Raw genomic sequence first — 20,787 nt, forward strand, 5'->3', positions numbered from 1 at the left:
GCAGCAGCCTGAACTGTTAATCCAAAGCAGGATCCGTGCTTTTGTGCTGTTTACATCCCATTTTATTGTCTGAAATTGTGCAAACCAGGCAACATCTTTCCAATTTTCCACTGTATAATTTTGGTGATCTTGTTTGAATTGTTGACTCAGTTTTCAGCTTGTGTGATCTTCTGCTGCTGTAGCCCATCTACTTCAAGGTTCGATGTGTTGTGCATTCAGAGATGGTCTTCTGCATACCTTGGTTGCAAAGAAATGATCCTCCCTTTTTTCTTTTTCATTCTCTGTAAATCCTACAGATGTCTATGCGTCATTGCTCAGGGCTGAAATATCAGCCTGTCTGGCACCAACAACCACGCCACAAAGTCGCTTAAATCACCTTTTTCTAGCCATTCTGATGCCCAGTTTGATCTCTGGCAGGTTGTCTTGACCTTGTCAACATGCCTGCACTGAATTGCAGGCACGTGACTGGCTGATTGCATATTGTGTTGACCATTTGAACAGGTGCACTTAACAATGTGGACAACAATTTTGCAAGTTTAACTTTTAACTGCTGTAAAAGGATTTCTTATTTTATTAGCGGTGTGTAGATGTTTGCTTCACTAACAGAGTATCACACAGATTGGAGTGGGATGGTGCTTTTCCTCAGCAGTGCTCGTATTAGAAAATAGAAAAACAGTTTGGTAAAAAAAAAAAAAAAAAAAAAATCACAAGATCTAATAACTTCACACCGATCTCTTACATTCTCCCCAAATGCAACTTTTTCACAAACAACATCAGCATCTTTCAAACACCATGACACCAGTCTGTAATGCAAGCTTTCCATTTATTTCAAGCCCAATGCAAATGACGGTTCATGTGTTAAATCAGGGGGAGTGGCCCTTTAAACATCTGGCTGCACAGTCCTCAGAACAAACTGCCTCACACGGAGAGAAAAAGCCAGAGCACGCACACATTTACAGACAGCAAACAGGGGTCTATTTTATTTTGAATGAGTCTTTTAATTAATGCATTTCAAGTACTCCAAAAAATTACATCTCTTTGCACAATACAATTTGATTTTTTTTTTTGTTGGTTTTTTTTTAGTAAAAATGTTCAAAGTGAACAAAAATTTCCGATACTGTATAAAACACAGTGAACATTAAAATCAGACAGTAGTATTACTTTTTAATCATGTGTTCTTTCGGCCTACGTCACCTACAACATTTTCAACTCAATTTGGACATTTTTCAGTGCACGTTTATTTAAAAACTTTACCAAGACTACGAAATTAAAAAGAAAGGAAATTTACAGGCATTATTCTTCTGCTCTTCTACCCAAACCATGCCACAGGATAACAAAGACAAAAATGAGAATGTAACATTGACTCCATCACACTGAATTGTTTTTAAGCATTGAAGACGGTGGAGAAAAGTATCGTAAGCAAACTCCAGTTCAACTAGCACATATAAGAACATAAAATAACTTAGAAGAGAGGAAAGTTTGTCACATATGAACATCTTTAAAACAACTTACTCTGGAATTAGGATACAAAAAAGAAATTAAACCGATGTATCAAAAATGTAATTCTCATTTTTCAAATGAAACGCAAATTTTATTCGATTTTTTTCCCCAAGTACTGTACAAGTTTACAGGTTCAGTTCTCCGGGCCCTGACAGGTGAGACGTGGCTCAGGAGATCAGATTTAAAAAGAGCTCAATTTTTGTACAGAGAAAAGGAAAACAAAAAAAAACACCCCGTCGACCCGCTCGATTCATCTGCCGCGTGAACGGAAAACCGTGAGGTGTCATTATGTTTGTCGCGTCCCCTCCAGAGCACATGTGTGGCTGTAATGACCAGATAGATATTAGTTATGATTAGTACCGCATGCATTTAAAGTATAGCCATAATGCCACGATAAAAATGAAGTCAGAGCACAGAAAGTCCTCCCACAGCATTTAATGCAAAAAAAAAAAAAAATCTGCAACGTGTCGTTGCTGGAGCATCCCGTCGGGCGAAATGTCTGCCTGGTAAATGAAATGACAGGACTTTAGCACACTATGTCATGATTACATGATCAAATCCTTCCAGTGAGTGTTGTGATTAACTTGGTTTTCCAAGATGCCCCTTTGGTGCAGCGAAGAGAGGAAGAAAACACCTGAGGTCGAATCGCACAGCCTTCATTTCATTCTCTTTAAAGTGGAAACCTCGCAGGTGCTTCCTGGATTTTAGAAAACCTGTGCACTGCTCCGTAAAAGTTCTATGGCACGCTCATGTAAACTCTGAGGCCTGCACTCGTGAGCTCTTAAGGGGAATTCAGTCCTTGAGATGAGAGATTGGACCAGAAGCTCGTTTCCCGTGGAAGCAGTGACCCTGCTGAGGGACGTGTTGGTGAATAAATGTGACAACACTGCTGCGTTACGCCGCTCGCTCCGGCGGCCCAAAGTAAATCGTGTTGAGTGACATACAAACATTACAAACCTTGGTCAATTAATAGTCACATTTAATAAATGTGTCTGCATGCCCACATTAAAAACTTCTTAGTTTCGCTATCTGAAGAATAATAGAATGATTCCATCTTTTTTTTTTTAAGTCATTTTTAAAATTTATTTCCACACTCATGTAAACTAACTCTGTAACATGATACACTCTCACTTCTACACTACGCCACAGCAGCCTTCACTCTTCACCTCGACTTCATATCTGAACAGGCAGGATCAACATCAGCTTCAGTTAGTGGTTATTCGTTCTTCATTATTATCAAAAACAAACAAAGAAACAAAGAAACAGACAGTAAACGGTTGCACCAAACTAGGCGATTTCTCCTTCTGTTTCTGACCTCGTCCAGTTTGTTGTACAACAGGGGCAAGACATGATGTTAGCGAGACAATTTTTAAAAAAACAAATGGTGAAATAAAGGGACCTTGAACAGAGAAGGCCTAAAACGTGGGATATGGCGACCTTGTTGTTCAAAGAAAAGCAAATCAAAACCTAGCGAGTTCATGAAAGTGAGAGAGATCCACCTGATTGGACCGCTGAGAGAACTCGATGGCGTCAAATCCTCAACGGCAGCGTCCAAGGAACTCACCACAACCGTCATTCTTTCATTTATGTGTTAAGAATCCTGAGAGCACTAACCGAAAAATTAAAGAAAACAAAAAAAAAAAAATGAAGAATTACACATTTACAGTAGAAGAAATAGTTTGTTTTCACTTATGATACACTAAATATTTACAATCACATGCAGAAGACCGTCTGCACGAGAGACCGGAGCCTGTGTCTTTTGCCGTTTGACATGTGTGAAATCACAAAAGTGCCGCGAATCCCCACTGAGTGTCTCTCATTCCTGGTTAAGATGACAAAAACAAAAGAACGAAAACAAAAAGATTAAAAAAAAAAAGAGTTCACCAGCAGCTACGGGCCTGTCACTCAAGAAGATGTTGCAGATGAAGAAAAAAGAAAAACAAAACAAACCACAGAATGAACTAAAGCTACAAATGATTCCTTAACTCCTTGGCACTCCTTAAAGAAAAAAAATAAAAAACGATGGGGAAAAGAAATTTGCTAGATCGCACTGCAGTGGAAATGGCTGATGGTCAAGTCCCCTCCACAAAGAGCCAATCGAGTTGCTGAATAGCGTTTTCTCTTTTTCGCGTGTCTTGTTTTGTCTGTAGTTGGAGGATATGATGATGACTAACAACCATGTCAGGCGTTTCTTTGGATGGAGTGACGCTTTTGTTTCCCTCTGTAGGCACAAGGAGGAGCCAAGGCATTGGGGGGGGAGCAGGGGGGAGCTGGGTGCAGGGTCTCAGCGTCTCATCTGGCCCATCTGATAGTTCTCTCTGGGCTGACGGTGGTGCCTCTGGGGCTGTGCCTGGCGCTGAGGCTGCCTCTGTGCCTGCCGCTGGCCACCGTGGCCCCCGTGTCCGCTGTGGCCGTGCGGGTGCTGGGATTGGTGCTGCACCTGAGAGCTAGCATGCTGCTGCGCTCGTCGTCTTTTCAAAGTCCCTGTCAGAGAAAAGAGAGTTAACTTAGGCTCAAGAAAGACGAGCATCGTCCTAGATTTGTTTTGTTCAGCTGCAACACTTGTTCCTAAGCTGGTGGTCTTGCAGTGTGATGAAGGATGACGTGTTTATCTCACATTTGTCATCTCTCATGTAGGGAAACTCAAAAATCACAAAGTTTTAGCAGCTGTTCTTTCACAGCGGACAAAGAGTGACCCCTGCTTGTGAACGGGCCTACCTTGCATCGCATTCATCTTACAGTGTGATGTCATTTATGACCCTGCGGTACTGAAGGAATTTATTAAATCAGACCCCAATGTGAGGTTTATGCCATGGCTGTACTAAATTAGCAGCATTAGCAATTACCTAATTAGTTTTCTCATGTTTCTGTAATGTTTAATCCACCAGTACTGAATGTTAAACTTGACCAATTTCTGACTTCTTAGAAAAGTCCAAGTTCAGATATAAAAAAGTTCAGTGAATTTAGTCATTTTTATTTTGAAGGAGATTTCAGATTCAGATCAACTTTATTATTCCCCCCAAAAGGGTAATTTGTTCGCAGCTTACTCACACAACCACTTATGACCAACACTGTTGCATGTCAATGCAGCGATCAACAACAATGAGGTCAAAAAATAAAAATATATAACAACGTCTTTTGCCTTCTTTATCACCTGATTTTCTCAGAGTGAGCACAAATCTGACCCCAGTGATTTTGGAGTAGGGCTGGGTATCGTCACTGATTTCTAGAATCGATTCAATTCCGATTCACAAGGTCCCGAATCGATTCGATCCACGATTCGATTTAATTCGATTCGATTCGATTCGATTCACTTCGATTTGAATCTGGGAAATTTTGACAGTCAGAAATATTATAATTCAGATCAGTACAGTTACATATTTTTGTATCTATAAAAAGGAAGCTGACACACGCAAGACTTTATCAAAGGTGTGAGCATCACAGCAGAGGCCTTTGTGTCAAAGTAGCTGAGGATAAAGCACAGAAAAACATGAAGGCGATTTTCCTGGCCTGGGATTTTATAAAAATATTCTGCAGTACATCAAAAACGAAAGAAAACCATTAATCAACACATGAACATTACCTCTGAAGTTACAGCGGTTTTATTAGAGACATGGCTAAGCGTTTTGCATTTTGCATAATTCTAAAAAGTTTAAATTTGTTCAGTATTGAGCGGCAGAAATTAGGTTTTCTTTTCGGAAGTATATAAAACGAAAAAAAAAAACCCCATCGGCCGACAGCGCTGTAAACAACGGTAGACTTGTGCTTAACAAGCAAGCGAATAATGCAGAAAACAGTACAGAGAGAGAGAGGGGGAGAGCGAGAGAGAGAGCTGTGCATCGTGGTTGAAGCAAAACAGTAAAAGTCAGAGTGAATACATGACGATGTTTATGTGAAGTGTAGTTTGGATCTTCTTTTGCTGCTGGTTCGGTCAATATTGTTTGGAGGGAGATAAAACTAACAGCTTTAGAATCAGCATAAAGGGCGTGAACACAAAGCGCGGACCCGCCGACAGATCAGAATCAGCGAGCTGTCGGCTTTCAGCCCCAACCGTGTCCGTGCCGTCAGGTGAGAAAGGCGACATCTCACTGATTCTGATCCGCGGGTTGCGCTGTGTGTTTAAGTCTTTGTGCAGAATCCCTGTTCCTGCTCTCATTTACTGTCTTAGCTGTTTGGTGGTTGTTGAAATTTTGTGAGATTTCACCAGAGATTCTGGCATTTCGGGCAAAATAAATTTATATTAAAAAATCGATTCAGGATTTTAATGAATCGATTTTACGTTATCCAAGCCAGAATCGATTTTAATCGATAAATCGATTATAAAAACCCAGCCCTATTTTGGAGGTGTTAACATTATGACTGAGAGAGTTTCCATCCTTAACAGGCAAAATACTGAACCAGCAGATGAAAGAAGATGTTGAAAGACTTTCAATAAACAAACAATAAAAGTTACACAAAAATAAACCTGTTCTCGTACGGCGTCCTGCAGCTGTCGGCGTACATAATAAAAAGCAGGGGTGACAGAGTACAGCCCCGAGGTCAACGGGAGCTTGACACAATCCTACTGGATATTTGTCCATTAACGAGGACCTGTTGGACTCTTTCAGTGAGAAAGTTTAAAATCAGCATCAGGAGCTAATCTAAAAGTTTAAAATGAGTCTCATTAAAAGCAGAGGAGAAATCAGCAAACAGAAGTCTTGCGTGAGGTGCTTATAGACTGCGTTTAACATAAAGTTTGACAGATTTCTTTTAAATATTTCTGCTTTTTTGTTTTTATGACAGGTGGCCTAATAAAAGTGTTAAACAATGTTTATTAGAGCCTGACTGAAAATACTATAGAAAGGGTACAAAAATGGCAAAAACCAACATGAACGTCCTATATATGTGTAAGATACAAGCAATCAAAGTGTTTGATGTGTGCATTTTTCCTCTGTAGGCTTCAACCCCTGAACCTGCACCTGGTAATCAAAGGTTTGAAAACCCTTGTTCTTAACAATCAAGTAAAGACATTGTCCAAAGCTGGTCTTTCTCCCATGTAGGACACAGCAGGAGATATGGAGGCAGAACACCCACACACACTCTCTCTATTAGCTCATACCGACAGACTTACGATTTATTTTATTTACTGTCAGCGGTTAGCTTTGCTGTCCAAGGCTTCAAGAAACCACCTGCCACTAACTGTAGCTGCAGCAGAAAGAAGCTAATTGTAAACAGGCTAAAGGGACCGATCTGTGGTCCTTTGATCTAGAAAAATTAACGGTTGCACGTAGGCTGGAAGATCAGCACTCAAGTGGAGCCAAGCAAAACCCCATTCGGACTGCAGACGTCAACAACTTTAGGAAAGATGGGCTGCTAATGTTATCAACGTGTAGCATGTGTGTACAACATGCCAAAAAACAGCAACTTCTAAAAATACTCTTAATTAACAAAGAAAATGTCATTAAACTGCTCTTAAATACATGCAAACATTTTGTACTGACGTTACATCACCTTACCCATTACACTCTGCTTAATTTGAATATGCCTTTTAGAATATTCAACTACACTTTCTTCTTCTCTCATATTTAAACAAGTAGATCGGTTGCCATGACCACCCTTAGGCTCAACAGCACAGGATGCAGTGAGAAAACCAAAGTCATGTAGAGAAACTATAAGAGTAAGTAATCATAACACTGCTCTCATTCACAGGTATGACTGCAGGGTTAACAAGGCACACAGTACAGTGGATTTAATGTGATGCTTTTTAGCCTGTGTGAACATTCAAAGCTCAATCTGAGTTTAATCTGGATCAAGTTTAGGAGCTCAGATTCACTGGTCAAATATGTAAGTGTTCTCAGGAAACTGATTTCACAACACTGCCCGTATAAATTGTTAATAAGCCCGTAAATGATAACATGAACTGCATGATTAATTTTACTTTACAGCCTGATAATAAATAGGTTTTTAAAAATATATCTGTATTTTTATTCATTTGTGTCCCTGTAGTGTAGTGGTTTACACACTCTTTTAGCAAGCAAAAGCTCCCTAGTTTGATCGCGGGAGGAGACACGAATCCCATTGGTGTGGTGTCATCGAGGGCATCCGGCGTAAAAATCTGCCAAATCAAACATGCGGAGCTACCCGCTGTGACAACCCGTTGTGAAAAAGGCAGGAGCTAAAAGTAGCTTTCATATTTATTGTAATTAGAGTGTCCTTGTAAAAGAGAGCTTTCTCTCGGTGGTTTGACCTGCCTGAATAAAAATGATATTTAACCCTCACCCCCACCCCCAAAAAACACTGAATGTCACATTCAAACTGCAGACATGTGACTTAAAACATCTGGGTGGTCAGGTAAATTATCTGAAAATCTTTCATGAAAATGCTTAACAGCTAAACACTCTTATTAGATGAGGTCTCTTTTTAGTCTTCTGGACTCACCTGGAAGTGGTTTGGGTGGTGGAAGTTTGGGGTTGCTGCTGGGAGTATGCACACTACAGATCTTAATGAAACCAGCCATAAGCAAGATGAGGGCGATACCCATCAAGAGCACTGCCCACCAGTAAGCCTGGGATGAAAATGAAGCGCAAATCAAGCTCAATCAAATACAGAATAGAAAAAGACCCCCCACATACTAACTAATCATTCACAATCAAGATGTCGACACGTACCACAATCCACTCGGCGATGTTCTCATACAGCTCAGGGTTAAAGATGGCCTTCTTTAGTCTGGCAAGTGGCCCATCTGCGTCCACCAGTCGGCACTTCATGAACACATCGCAGTAGCCCTTAAAGTCGTTGCAAGGAGAGCCAGCTGGCAACGTGGTGACCTTTTTATTGAAGAAACGAGCCAGGCGCTCTGATCCTGTGCTGCTGCATGTGCTGGGATTTGCTGTGCAGAGAGACAAATCCAGTTAAAAAAAAAAGGAAAAAAAAAGACAAAACTCACCCGTATATTTATAAAATAAAGAGCCTGCTTGTAAAAGGTGTGAGAAAGGGTAAATGACTCACTTTTCTCCATGCAGCACACGTGGCAAAGCTCGGTCTCATCCTTGCCATCTTGGCTGGCACAGGTACACGCCTCGAGCCCGTACTTCTCACAGATGGAGCCGGAGCAGCCCTGCGGAGGAGGAGCACGAGGACAGGCGAGATCAGACACTTGCTAGTATGAGTACAGTGTTGCTATGACAACCAGTTCTTCAAGGTGTGATTTCTTCAGCCACTCACCCCGTTGAGGCAAACTTGAGTCTCTCCGTGGCAGGCGGTGAAGTTGGCCTTGGGCTCCGACGTGGGGCACTGGGCGCTGTCGCCCTTACACACGCCATGGTGAGCGCACTCCGACTCCTCTCGGCACTTGTCACCGCGAGCCTTGTAAATGCATTCGCTTGTACAACAAGGACCCTGGCTGGGACTTTTTGGGGAAGAGAAAAGCGCCGAGTTAAGACTGAAAACATGAGAACACCCTCTTTAAGAGTTATTAAAATGGTCAAACTGAAAAATAAAAATCGTCATCTACCTGCAGACTGTATGGTCCTTTAATGTGCACTTCTTGTTGTCAGGCTGGTTGGCATCATGGCAGCACTTGTCCTTGCACTGATCGCTGTAGCCACAATCGCACTGCTCACCAGGCTCCACCATACCATTACCACAGATGGGCTGGCCAGACTCTGTTTTGAAAAAAAGAAAAAAGTGTTGAGCCCTTTGCGGAGCAAGCTCAAAGTTTAAATCAGACATTTATTAAATAATATCAGGGTTTTTTATGAATTACAGACTTTTTGATGCTCTGTAGAAGAAAACTAGGAGAAAACCTTCTCCTAGTCAGATGTGACAATGAAAAATTGTCCCCCAGTTTTTTTCTACATTTACACATTAAGATTTTTGATTGTTTTAAGGTCTTTACACACCAGACGCATAATAATCGTACAAACATTTTGTGCGTTAAAAATATTTTGGACTCGCCCATTCCTAATGCATCCTTACACAGGATTGTGCAACTTCCTGGACAAATTTGCTGCATTTATTTTTCCGGATCAGACCTCTGCATTTGGCAACAAGTGTAATCGCTGCACAAAATGTGCACCGCTACTGAGTATACAATGATAATATAATACTAAAATAACACTATTTTATCTTAGACACACAACTAGATGCTGCTCCGGGTCAATCGATCAGATGTGGTCCAAACTCTGCCAACAAGAGTTCAAACTGCCCGACTGACGGTATGTAGGAAAATGGTCGGGATGCAGCTTCAACTCGTGGGTCAAACCATGAAATTCTTCCTGCTGCTGTCTTCTCCTGAGAACTGGATGAACTCAGATTCTTCCTTTTCACATTTACAAACATCAGGACCAACTTGTCATTGCTTGATCATCACTTGATGCCGACTCCATGTTTTGACTCCCATAGTGTTTTTTGAGGAGACTTTTTTTTTTTTGTTGCAAAATTTTAACAAAATACAAGTTTGCTTCTTAAAAATTCAAAATTTCATGGGGTCTTTTTTTCTGCAAAGTGCTTTTTGTGTAAAGGCCTGAACCATTAGAAAAATGCACAAAAATTTCCTTCACTGTGTACACAAATCATGCTGACGGTAGTGGACCCTCATCCCCCAAAGGCTCATTCTGAGCGTGCATGCACACCAAACCCTTGAATGCTGCTCTGGAGAGAATGAGTTGCTGGGGCAAAAAAAGAAAAGAAAAAGAAAAATAGAAAAGGACCCTTCAAAGAGCCAAAAGCATAAACCCAAAAAACGTCGGTTTGTGGGTGGGTGTATTAAGGCAGTGTCTGAAAAGCTAAAGCATTTTTCAGTCATATCAGTGCAGCCAAGATGCACGTCACTTTGAACAGCTTGTGCAAAACAAGAAGATTTTTTAGACACGCCAATCACATGGTGAATTAATCGAGTGACTTCTGAAGCATCGGTTTGCTGTTCTACTGACTCAAAAGTGTGAAACTGGCAAGGAAAAAAAAGACAAAGAAAAAAGATGACAAGGTTTACTTCCACAGTCTGCCAAATACTGTACAAAAATACCATGGACTAATGCCAAGCTGGCTTTTCAAAGCTGATACTAGCCAATAACTTCTCAGGATGCCTGAATTCTTTCACTAATTAAGAGTTTGCGGTAAAAATATTCCACCCTAACCCGGATCACGAGTTAAGATCGAGGCTCTAGATCCAACAGAAACAGTAAAACGTACCGACGAAGCAGTTGTTCCTCTTTTTTTCCAGCACCTGGCTGATGTTGCGAATGCTGCAGAGGGAGAACTTGTTGTTGTTAAGCTTGTCTCCAGATGTAGCCCTTGCATACATGATATAATTGCCCTTCTCCTTCTTGTCTTGGCTTTTGGATTCCCCTGGTGTGCACTCAGATCCAGAGTCATGCTGGCAGCGAGGAAAAAAAGAAAATCAAAGATTAAAAGCAAGAAAAAGGGACAAAGAGTACAGGCATCATAAATTCCTTCTCACCGTGCATAAATGCGGCACTCACCGGGGAGCCAAAGTTGTGGCCTACTTCGTGTGCAAAAGTGATATGGGAGACTTTCGGAGGTACGTGGGAGGCGTAGTTCTGTACAGTGATTATACCAGTGTTGAGAGACTTCTTTTTTCCGTCTGAGTACAGCTTGCTTTTTTCACAGATGCCTCCAGAGCTCCCTGAGAAGGAAAGGCACAATTTGCAACAAACAAAATACGGAAAGATTTTGCTCAATGAAGAGAGTGAATGTGATTAATTTAACACCAGCTATTCAAATAAGTGACAGGAGGCCTTATTTAAAAACATACTTGATCATCATGTTTACAGTACATGCTGAAGGCAAATTTTGTTTGTCATTACTGAGAGAAGATGCCCATTTTACTGCAGCAAATTTGCAATTTAACTCCAGTGCTTTCAATTAAAAACTCAAATCAACTTCAGCGTAGAGTAAAAACAGACTGCAACAAATATCTGCCGACAGTTTTAAAGAAAAATATGTTCCTGCTCGATGAGCTTCAGTCTACATTTGCGAGGACAAATTCCTGCTAAGGAATGTGAAAAAAATGATGTTTTTGTACCTTTCTGTAAAAACAAGACACAGTCTGCTTGCTTATCACAAGAATAAGATTTGCGTACCTGAGGGCGCTCCCACCCAGGCCAAACCCAGCACCCCATCGTCAAAATCTCTGTCAGTGAAAACATAAGCCAAGCAGTAGTCGTCGTGGTTCTGCTCCGAGTTCAGCTCCAAAAACTTCTCCACACCAATGTTGGCAAAGCGGAATGGGTTGGACTTGTCCCTCTCATCACTGGTGGTGTTTATCTGCAAAGACAGGAGACAGCTGGTTCACAGGAAAGACTGTGAACAGACCTAAAATGCAAAAGCGGCCGATCTGCAAAAGACTCACCCGGATCCGTTTCACCATGAAACTGATGTTACGAATGCCCATGAAGTCTGTGCCTTGATAAATGGCATCAATGGCCTTCACATGACTGGAGATCTGAAGGAAGTACGAGGTATTCATACTTTTAATAGCTGACATTTCACTCAAGTACGCCGTATGTGATGGTACAAGTACTAACAAGAGCTGCTTGTACGTAGCTCTATTGCTAACAACAACAGCTAACATAAACAGTAGGCTAATATCATACATTATTCAACTGGCTATATGTGGTTTTGGCATTAAAAAATAAATAAATCAGTGTTTATGCCAGGCGTGGCACTGACCACGGACATTACCCATGCGGTGCTTGTCAAAACGGCACTGTACGACAACACTGACGTCACATCTGCCGTCGCAAGCAGCCATTTCTGCATCTCTTTATTTTTGTAACCTGACGCATTGTTGCACTGCCACCGGGTTGAAGAGGCAAGTTTACGATCGTGTAGGTTTATACCACCGTTTTAATGACATATCAATACAGAATCTCTGACAGTCACAGATCGATGAGAGGGAGATGGTACAAGAATAAACTTTCTGAAAATAAACAAACCTAAAAGAACAAACAGACGCTAAATAATTAAATCAATAGATAGATAGACAATTTCTATGCTTCCACTTTTTACTTCTTCTATATCAGCACTGATGTGGAGGTATTGTCTGACACCTGCGACACATATTGTTCAGGAGAATACTGCGCGCATAAAAGGATGATGTAATCGGGGCTATACTGGGGGCTTTAAGCTGGTGGAAAAACTGAAGTGGCAACGTGTAAACTATAAAGGGAGTAGACTGAATAATAAGCTACTGCTGGCAGTAATATCTTCCTATTGCTGCTAGCCTCCTGTATACTAAGTTAGCTTAGCATACAGATTAGGAAAAATGGAAAACAGCCTCACTCTCATTAGTTAAGCGCAGTAGTTAATGGGTAGTGCTTGAGTGGTGCTAATGTCTAAGTATAACTCTCCCCAGAAAATGATAATAGATTTGCCAAAATATGACAATTCCTACACTGTAATGCAACTCCATAGAAATTGTACTTTGTGGACATTTTCTCTTATCAATATATTCCTAGGCTTTAGAAAGTATTAAGAGTAGTATATACCAAGTCACTTCCTGTGCATTACCTGCGCTATGACAGCTTCTCTACTCTTGTAATACTTGAAGAACAGGTGGTCGGTCTGAATAAAAAGCTGACATGTGTTTTTCTCAGCCTGGGCCATCCTCTTCTTTCTCAGCAGCTGGGTGTCCAGATCAGTGTGGACTTCCTGGTGTGAGTGAGACGGAAGAGGCAAAGCAGGAAACACACAGTTAAATAAAACATATTTAAAGGATTTTTCCGCCAAACAGTAAAAAGAGTAAATAAATAATGTCCGGTATTTTTAGGCTGTGGTTCTTCAGCTGCAGTATGTTCATGAAGCTCTATTCTGCAGAGGAATATGTGCTTTCTATGTCACATACAGGGTGGAGGGAAAAGGCTGACCACTGCCACTGATGGACACCTATCTCAGTTTTAAGGTGTTCAGTACTTTTCGGTCACAGAGTTTTGCAGTGACATGTCACACCAAGTGAGTCAGGAGTAACATATAAATCAAACTATGCTTTTTGTTAATGTGGTTTAAATTGAACACAGACATATTTTATTACTGCCTACTATCTCTGATTGGATTAGAGCTAAGAGGCGCAGCTTGAGATAAGGTGTTACATTTTATTGTCAGGTACCAAATTGAACATTATGTCATCCTGTTTCAGTCTATCACTTGAATGTGATAATAATACATGTGAGGCTTAGATGCTGCTTTCCTTATTTCTGAATCCAAAAGGATGTCTAAATCTGAAGTTTAGTGTCGCAAACGCGACACTAAACTTGATCTGTGAAGATATGATGAAATGTCTAACTGTGCCCATCTTGCAGTGATAAAGAATCTTTCCCCAAAGTTTCCTGGATTGAGATCTGAACTGACTCCAAGAATGATTCATTTCTGCAGTGTGGGCCAAGCCTGAAATCTGGAAAATTTTTCATGCAGTTAAATCTTTAACTTTTTGAGTAATCCTGCTCCCACTCCTCTACAACGGTAACAAATGAACGGGTGAACTTTTATACAGATGATCGTCTGGCCAAACTAAACCGTGTCGTAATACAATTTATGGAAATCTGTGAAATAACAATCATATGCAAAATTATATATAAAAAATATATTACATATTAATAATAAAGTGACAAATCTTAACTGTGACTATACTGGTTTAACACTTACATGGTTATAACTTACAACATAGAACCAGGCACAGAGACTTTAAAAAGACATCTCTAGGTATCTTTGACCCTGACAAAGTAGTACCATAAAATATCCTTAAAGCTCTTCACTAAAACCTGTCAGGGTTTACTGTGGTGTGTGGTGAAGTTAACCTTAGGGGGCTGCTCCACGACAGAGGTTTGGTATTTCTTCATCTTTTCAAACACAGAGCTATCGGCACAGCCTCCCTCTGGGCCATACTTGTGCGGGTAGTCTGTATGAGAGAGACAGACACAACACTGTTAGGATTATGGGAAACAATGTTAGCTACTTAACCCCGTGAGTCACTCTATTTCAGGCGCTATTCATGATCAGCTAATGGAAGTGCTTACACGTCACTTGAGCCTAGCTTTGCTGTGCGAGTTACTTTCCTGTCGCTCTCATTAGTGATTCCTCTCACAATTATGTTTAATTTGCCCCTCAGCCACACGCTATGTGTACACAGATGATGTGAAATTATGATTTGCAAGTGTAGTGAAGTGTACTTGGTGCTCACTATTAGTATCAACATTGCAAAGCCTGCTGAAATGAGCCAGTACCCAAGAGCAAGATTGTGTTACTCAGCTAATGAACACCCCAGGTGTCTGTGCTCCCCAGGGGGGCCTATCACACCAGTCTGCCTCCATCGGCTCGGCAGCACTAACCTCGCACTTTCCAGTCACACACGCGCATATCTAAACACACACTTGATGATCACGGGATAATAGTCTGTCAAAGTATTTGCGTGGCTAAAGGTGCAGGGACTCACGTATGTCATCTTCATGGTAGATGACAGAGTGGAAGGGCACGTCCTTGTCCTCAAGGTATCTCTCCGCAGGCTCCACGTAGTAAGTGCCATGGTAGCTCTGAATAAAACCCTCAAATTTACCATCCACAATGGAGCCATGAGTCGATGTGCCTTTCTCGCCTGGGAGTCCAAATCGTACAATTATAAGCATCAGAAGATTGACACAGAAGAGGGTGCATTTGCATTTGAGAAAAACAAAGCCAACAGTTATTTGAAAAATCCCCTAGAGCAGCAGTACTGTAGTGACACATTTAAACAACTGTGAAAAATTTATAGTCTTACCAAAGATTTCTCCAGTGTAGATGTGAGAGGTATCATACGGAATCTCTTCACCTGAAACATCTACCTTCAAATCTGGGGAAAACAAGGTGGTATCTCTCTTCATTCGTAAATTAAAGTGCCTGAAATCAAAGAGATAAAAAAGAAGGCCTTCAGATTCAGGAGAGGAGCTGCAGTTGGCTGTAAGTAGTGGAAGTAAGCAACATTTACCCAGCCTTCTCTAAAAATGAACCTGCAAATTAAAAGGGGGGTGGGGTCGAAGCGAGAGCATTCGCAGAGAAAAACAAAATTAAAAAAACCCACCAAATACGCCGTTTTCTGCTGCAGATGCAAAACTGCAGCATTTAAATTTGTAAGAGAGCAAACAGAAAATTTGAAATTAGGGCATCTAGCAACAGTGCTGTGTTTTTTTGTAGTTCAAACATATGGAGAGGGAAAAAACATGTTACAGTAAACCTCGGATTTCATGGAACACCTACACAGTGCTCTTATTGTACGCTCGCATTGTGTGAAAGTTGCTGTTCTCTAGGTCTGTGAACAGACGAAACACAAAGCCTTTGTAAAATTTAGATCTGAAGCCTAATATAATAGCAAACAATACATCCTGCAATGTGCACAATGCCTAGTGAATCACTGTTTCTTTGTAGGAATCTCAGGGGAAAACTCTGCGGTACATTAACATGTTTATTGGCTGTTTCAGATACATACAGAACTCTGCAAAGGTTTTAGGCTCTCGGGATGTTATCCACTGCTCAATCCTATTAAGGAGGCACGTGAGAGGTCCAAAATCTTTATTCTGTAGGATGGCAATGGGCCCAAAAAAACTCAACAAGAGTCAAAGTCCGTTCTTTGGCGACAAGAACAAGGAGTCTTGCAACAGATGGTAAAGCTCCCACACTGTGATCACAACATCAACGTGGACTCAGTCTGGGACTCCATGAGAAAATAACACAGAGAGCCATAATTTACAGGAAAATAGGGCAATTCTCAAAGATGTGTGAAGAAAACTACTGCCCCAGCACTTTGAACTAAAAACCTAAGAACTGGTGGCATTTTAGAGGCAAACCTTATACTGCATATGAATCTAAAAGCATCCTCACTTTACTATTAGTGGCTGTTAGTGTAAAGCACAAGACATTTTGATCAAATGTCAAAAAGGAAAGGCAGGTGGTGTGCTGCAAATTAAACAGAAGAATCAGGAGTTCTTTCTCTAGCTTTGTTGTAAATTCAAAAGGAAAAGAAGCTGATGCGTTTTTTTTTTTTTTAAAGGAAGAGACATCTTCCTTCAGAGTTCACCTTGCTCTTATGATACGCTTCCCTATTAAGCTGCATCTGAGTTTAGAAACAGCAGGCCCTGTTAAAGGAAGGGCCACAAACTGCCTTTGCCAAGATCCCAGCCAGATGGTCGTGACTTTGTCATGGATGCTTTTTCACAACACCACCTCCTCAAAATATTAGATAAAGAACCATGACAAGGACGATTAGTATCAACCCATATACGATATTTGGAGGGGTTTCCACTCAGGCAGCATGAAACACCACATACATCACAGAGCTAACGAACACAGACAAATACATGCACAGTTTCACTTTAACTGCAGGGAATAAGAACACCTGGACAACAGCAATTATTTTGAGCTCAGGTTTGTGTCTTTAAATAGCCCATTTCTATCCCACCAACACAGTTAGTTTAAGCAATTAAACAAACATTAGAGTAGTTGCCGGTTAATTCAACCAATCAAGGAATACTGAAGCTCCAGGGGAGAGCACAAAACCTACACAGAAAATAATTCTGATCATTAAAATCCATCCTGAACACTGACCTAACATGATGCACCAGCGTATGTTTTTGATTTTGTAAAACAACTTTCAATAAAATTGCAAATCCCCCAACACAGAAGACCGCCAACTTTAATCATAAACAGCACAAGTACACGGGACGGTGTTTGCAAACGAATAAACAGACAAATGAATAAAGATACATGAAGAGAAAGGGGAAAAAAAGAAAAACAGATGCAGACAGACTTTACCTTTGGATAATATCTAGGAAAAGAAAGTGCACGAACCTTCCATGGGCATGAAAATCTAAATGCAGGTACTTGTCTTCATGAGAGAGTGCCCTCTTGGCCCTCTGATGCTTGCTGTGCACAAGCTCTGTGTCATAGGACAGGCCTTCATAGTGGCGGATGTACTTGTTTAGGGGATTTCTATAGTGTCCTGTGTGAAAAGAACGAAGGAACATCTGTTAAAGAAAGGTATGTGTGCATGTTTGTTTGTTTTTCCTCAAATATATACATACAGCGGCAATTCAAAAGAGAAAAAACACGTTCCCTACTCATTAGAAACTGGGATGCGATTCTAGTTGGTAACACGAACTATTCCTAACAGAAAGACTCAAAAGAATATACACAAAAGCTACATTTGTAAACAACTGACGCACTGCTCATGTTAGGGTGGTTTAGATGCCCGTAAGGCGGATAATCTGGACAATATTTGACAGGCAGGATTACAATACAGAAAACAGACAGCAAATCAGTATGGTCTGGGTTTTAACATTTAACTAAAATCTATTTAAGCCAAATGAATGGCAGCCTTAAACTCTCAACGACAGCCCACAGTGTCACCGCTTAATTATTTCGTCACCTGAAGACTGGGTAGTGGGCTTGAAAGAAAGCGATTCTTAACAGTGTCCACACATTTTGCCCACTGTTTCACACTCAAACAAAATTGGGTTTTTCTAGACTGATTTTGTTAATGGCATCTATTCCCCCAATGAATGTTGGCGTGTTTTCCACATACATATACACCACTTTCCTCAGTGTAAGGTCAGATCGCTGCTCCATATAAAAAAAAGAAGAGAGAAGCTTTTTTAGTAAACAGAGTCCATGTAATTAGGCTTCTCTGGCAGGTAATTATGCCTGACTAGTGAGCCATAAATTACAGGATTCTGTGCAACATTATAACAAAGATGGATAAGTAGACCAGGCTTCAGCTACTTCCTTTTTCATGTGCGGTATGAAATATTTAGGTGGTAACATTAAATTTTTCATTGAGGTGACTATGAGAAGTGAAGGCCATGACTATATCTCTGAAATAAATTAATTTCTAAAGACTTACAAAACATAAAGAAAATGTGAGGAGCCAAGATTGATACACTTCAAAAACACTAATCAAAGAGAAACATTAAATATAGGAAAATATGAGACAAGTTGGACTTAATTTATCTTAAAAGTTGGGAAAACTGCTGTGTTACAGTAGCCAAAAACAACATAGGTCAATAAAAAAATAATAAAAATACTGAATCAGAATCAGAAAGTAAAAATTAGAAAAAAGAAATCAAGCCTGTGAATGAATAGCTTGAGTACATTGTAATAAATAAAAAGACGTATTGTGGTGTTAGGCACGAAGGATTGCCTGTAGTTTAGACTAGATTAGATTAATAAAAGAAGCAATGCAGGCAAAAACCACTGTGTAATTGTATATGTATCTGTGTATATGACTCCTAAATCTAGCTGAGAACATTAGGATTTAAAAGCACAGCATCGGCATATAGCAAATAGAGGTAGGATGGCAGAAGTGCATTACACGTCAATACTGCATTTTACACAGAGCAATTTGGCACCCACACACACACAGACACACACAAAAACTATTTTTATTAAAATACTGACTGCAGGTTGATTTGACTTAAAACACCACTGACAGGGAGCAAAACTGCAGACAAAATGATGCCAGCAAAATGTGAAAACATGTGTCTTTTACACTGACCACAGGTTATTTTCGGGGCTAACCTGTTGTTGTTTTTTTTAAATAATGACAGAACAATTAGCGGCTAAAGTGGCAGCTAGCTCAGAGCTAACGCTGCTTTAACACAGTCGGCATCTCCATCTTCTCATAACAATGGCTGTCGGCGCCGCTCGCACGGTAACAACAAAACCCTCACCCAAAAGCTGGCGATAAAAAACGGTGACAACACACGGACGTAACTCCCCAATGTCCGTTTATTTCAATCGACTGCGCGAATCCGAGTCCGCTTTTAAGCTATGTGTGATTTGTCGCCTTGAAGTAATACTGCAAAAAGGGTGCAGTCCTCTTCATAACAAGCAGGCCCTGCTGATCCCTTCTGTAGCTAGCAGGCTATCGGGATTTCTGCTCCTCTCCGCTCGCTGCTTCATGGATTCAACACAACTCGATTTGCTCCGACAGAAACCGCCTCACTCACCTTGGGTGTAGTTTAGCAAGTACACGAAGAGGAAAACTTTAAGGAGAAGGGTATGTGACAAATCCATTGTTAGAGCATTGATGCCGTTTTCACTTTATTGTCCTACTTAGATAGGCGCAGACGCCCTGTGTGTTTATTGCAGCTTCCTCACATCGCCTCCTCTCCCTCGCTCCAGCGCCGTGACGTCAGACGCAGGATAGCCTGGCATCCCTTCCCCCAGAAGCGTCCATGATCCACCAGGCCTGCATACATTACAACACTCAGTGTGCCTCGGATCTAGTGTCATACGTATCCCTCTCTGTGTGCATGTGTGTAATATATAAATATATGCACACATCAATAAACATGAAAATTCTAGAGTTTTTCTCAGCATAACTACTTAACTGCTCAATTATTTCAGCTACAGGGCTTTTAGTACAATTGCAGATGATTTTACATTAATATTACATAAACATTCACTGTTGAAGCCACTTTATGCAAAACTGTGAAACACCCCCAAGTATCAACCTCCCACTGTGAATGATACTGCTACTTGAGGGTTTTTTTTTAAATGTCCACCAAGCAGGTTGTGATTGGCTGGTCTGCCAGAGAGCGATATTGGATACTTTGTGTCAAACCAGTGACGTATGCCTCTGATTTTTGACAGAGGAAGTAATTAAAGGTAATGGCAATCACAATGTTTCTGAATATTATAAATTATGATATATTTAATAACTCGTTAATAATGAATAATCACATTGTTTAACACATTTTCACACACCAAACAGTTTTTGTCATAAAGTAAATGTTGATGATGATAACAGCGCACCATTATGAATTATTATTACATAATTTCTATCTCAAACATCCTATTCATCATCGTATTCCATCGCCATATTTTCATGATCATATTTTTTTGGTCAGAATGTGTATACATACATATATATATATACATATATATATATATATATACATATATATATATATATATAATTATTATCGAGTTATGAAATATAAAAAGTATTACTGTTTTGACACATGGTACCTAATATTATCTCTATTGCTTCTTATAGCGCAAAAAGTTGATTCTGTTCATCTGGGCATAGAAACGTTTCGTCTCTCATCCAAGTGACTTCTTCTGTCTCGGCTGAGTGGTGTTTCCTTAGCCTTATAAACATCACCTTTGCACAATGACTGAAACTAGCACCAATGATGAACAATGGGCTGTCAGGTCAGTTTCTTGATCATTAAATTGGCAGATGTACAGATGAACAGAAACAACTTTAGGGTTTTCTTACCTGGATGATTGAGCATGTATCAAAACTTTTTTTGTTTAAAC

General features: G+C 40.4%; 1 protein-coding gene across 1 annotated transcript; it reads right to left on the reverse strand.

The window, feature by feature from the left end:
- Positions 1-816: 816 nt before the first annotated feature.
- LOC102789693 (disintegrin and metalloproteinase domain-containing protein 10-like) lies at positions 817-19,631 on the reverse strand. Its single transcript, XM_006789156.3, has 16 exons — positions 19,470-19,631; positions 17,314-17,464; positions 15,251-15,369; positions 14,930-15,088; positions 14,295-14,395; positions 13,012-13,152; positions 11,852-11,944; positions 11,583-11,766; positions 10,962-11,125; positions 10,672-10,855; positions 8,993-9,143; positions 8,704-8,887; positions 8,488-8,596; positions 8,148-8,368; positions 7,918-8,044; positions 817-3,984 (listed from the first exon to the last, which is right to left on the reverse strand). The coding sequence occupies exons 1-16, from the start codon at positions 19,534-19,536 to the stop codon at positions 3,785-3,787; spliced, it is 2,355 nt and encodes a 784-aa protein (XP_006789219.1). The 5' UTR covers positions 19,537-19,631; the 3' UTR covers positions 817-3,784.
- Between the last annotated feature and the right edge of the window lie 1,156 nt (positions 19,632-20,787).

Source organism: Neolamprologus brichardi, chromosome 7, assembly GCF_056152115.1.
Source record: "Neolamprologus brichardi isolate AB-2024 chromosome 7, ASM5615211v1, whole genome shotgun sequence".
NCBI lineage: Eukaryota > Metazoa > Chordata > Actinopteri > Cichliformes > Cichlidae > Neolamprologus > Neolamprologus brichardi.

Bases quoted from the DNA above. Each gene is read 5' to 3' on its own strand.
- LOC102789693 (XM_006789156.3), bottom strand. From the start codon at position 19,536: ATGGATTTGTCACATACCCTTCTCCTTAAAGTTTTCCTCTTCGTGTAC. The intron at 14,396-14,929 runs GTGAGTCCCTGC...TCTCTCATACAG, and splicing joins CTACCATGAAGATGACATAC to ACTACCCGCACAAGTATGGC. The intron at 9,144-10,671 runs GTACGTTTTACT...TTTTCAAAACAG, and splicing joins GAGGAACAACTGCTTCGTCG to AGTCTGGCCAGCCCATCTGT.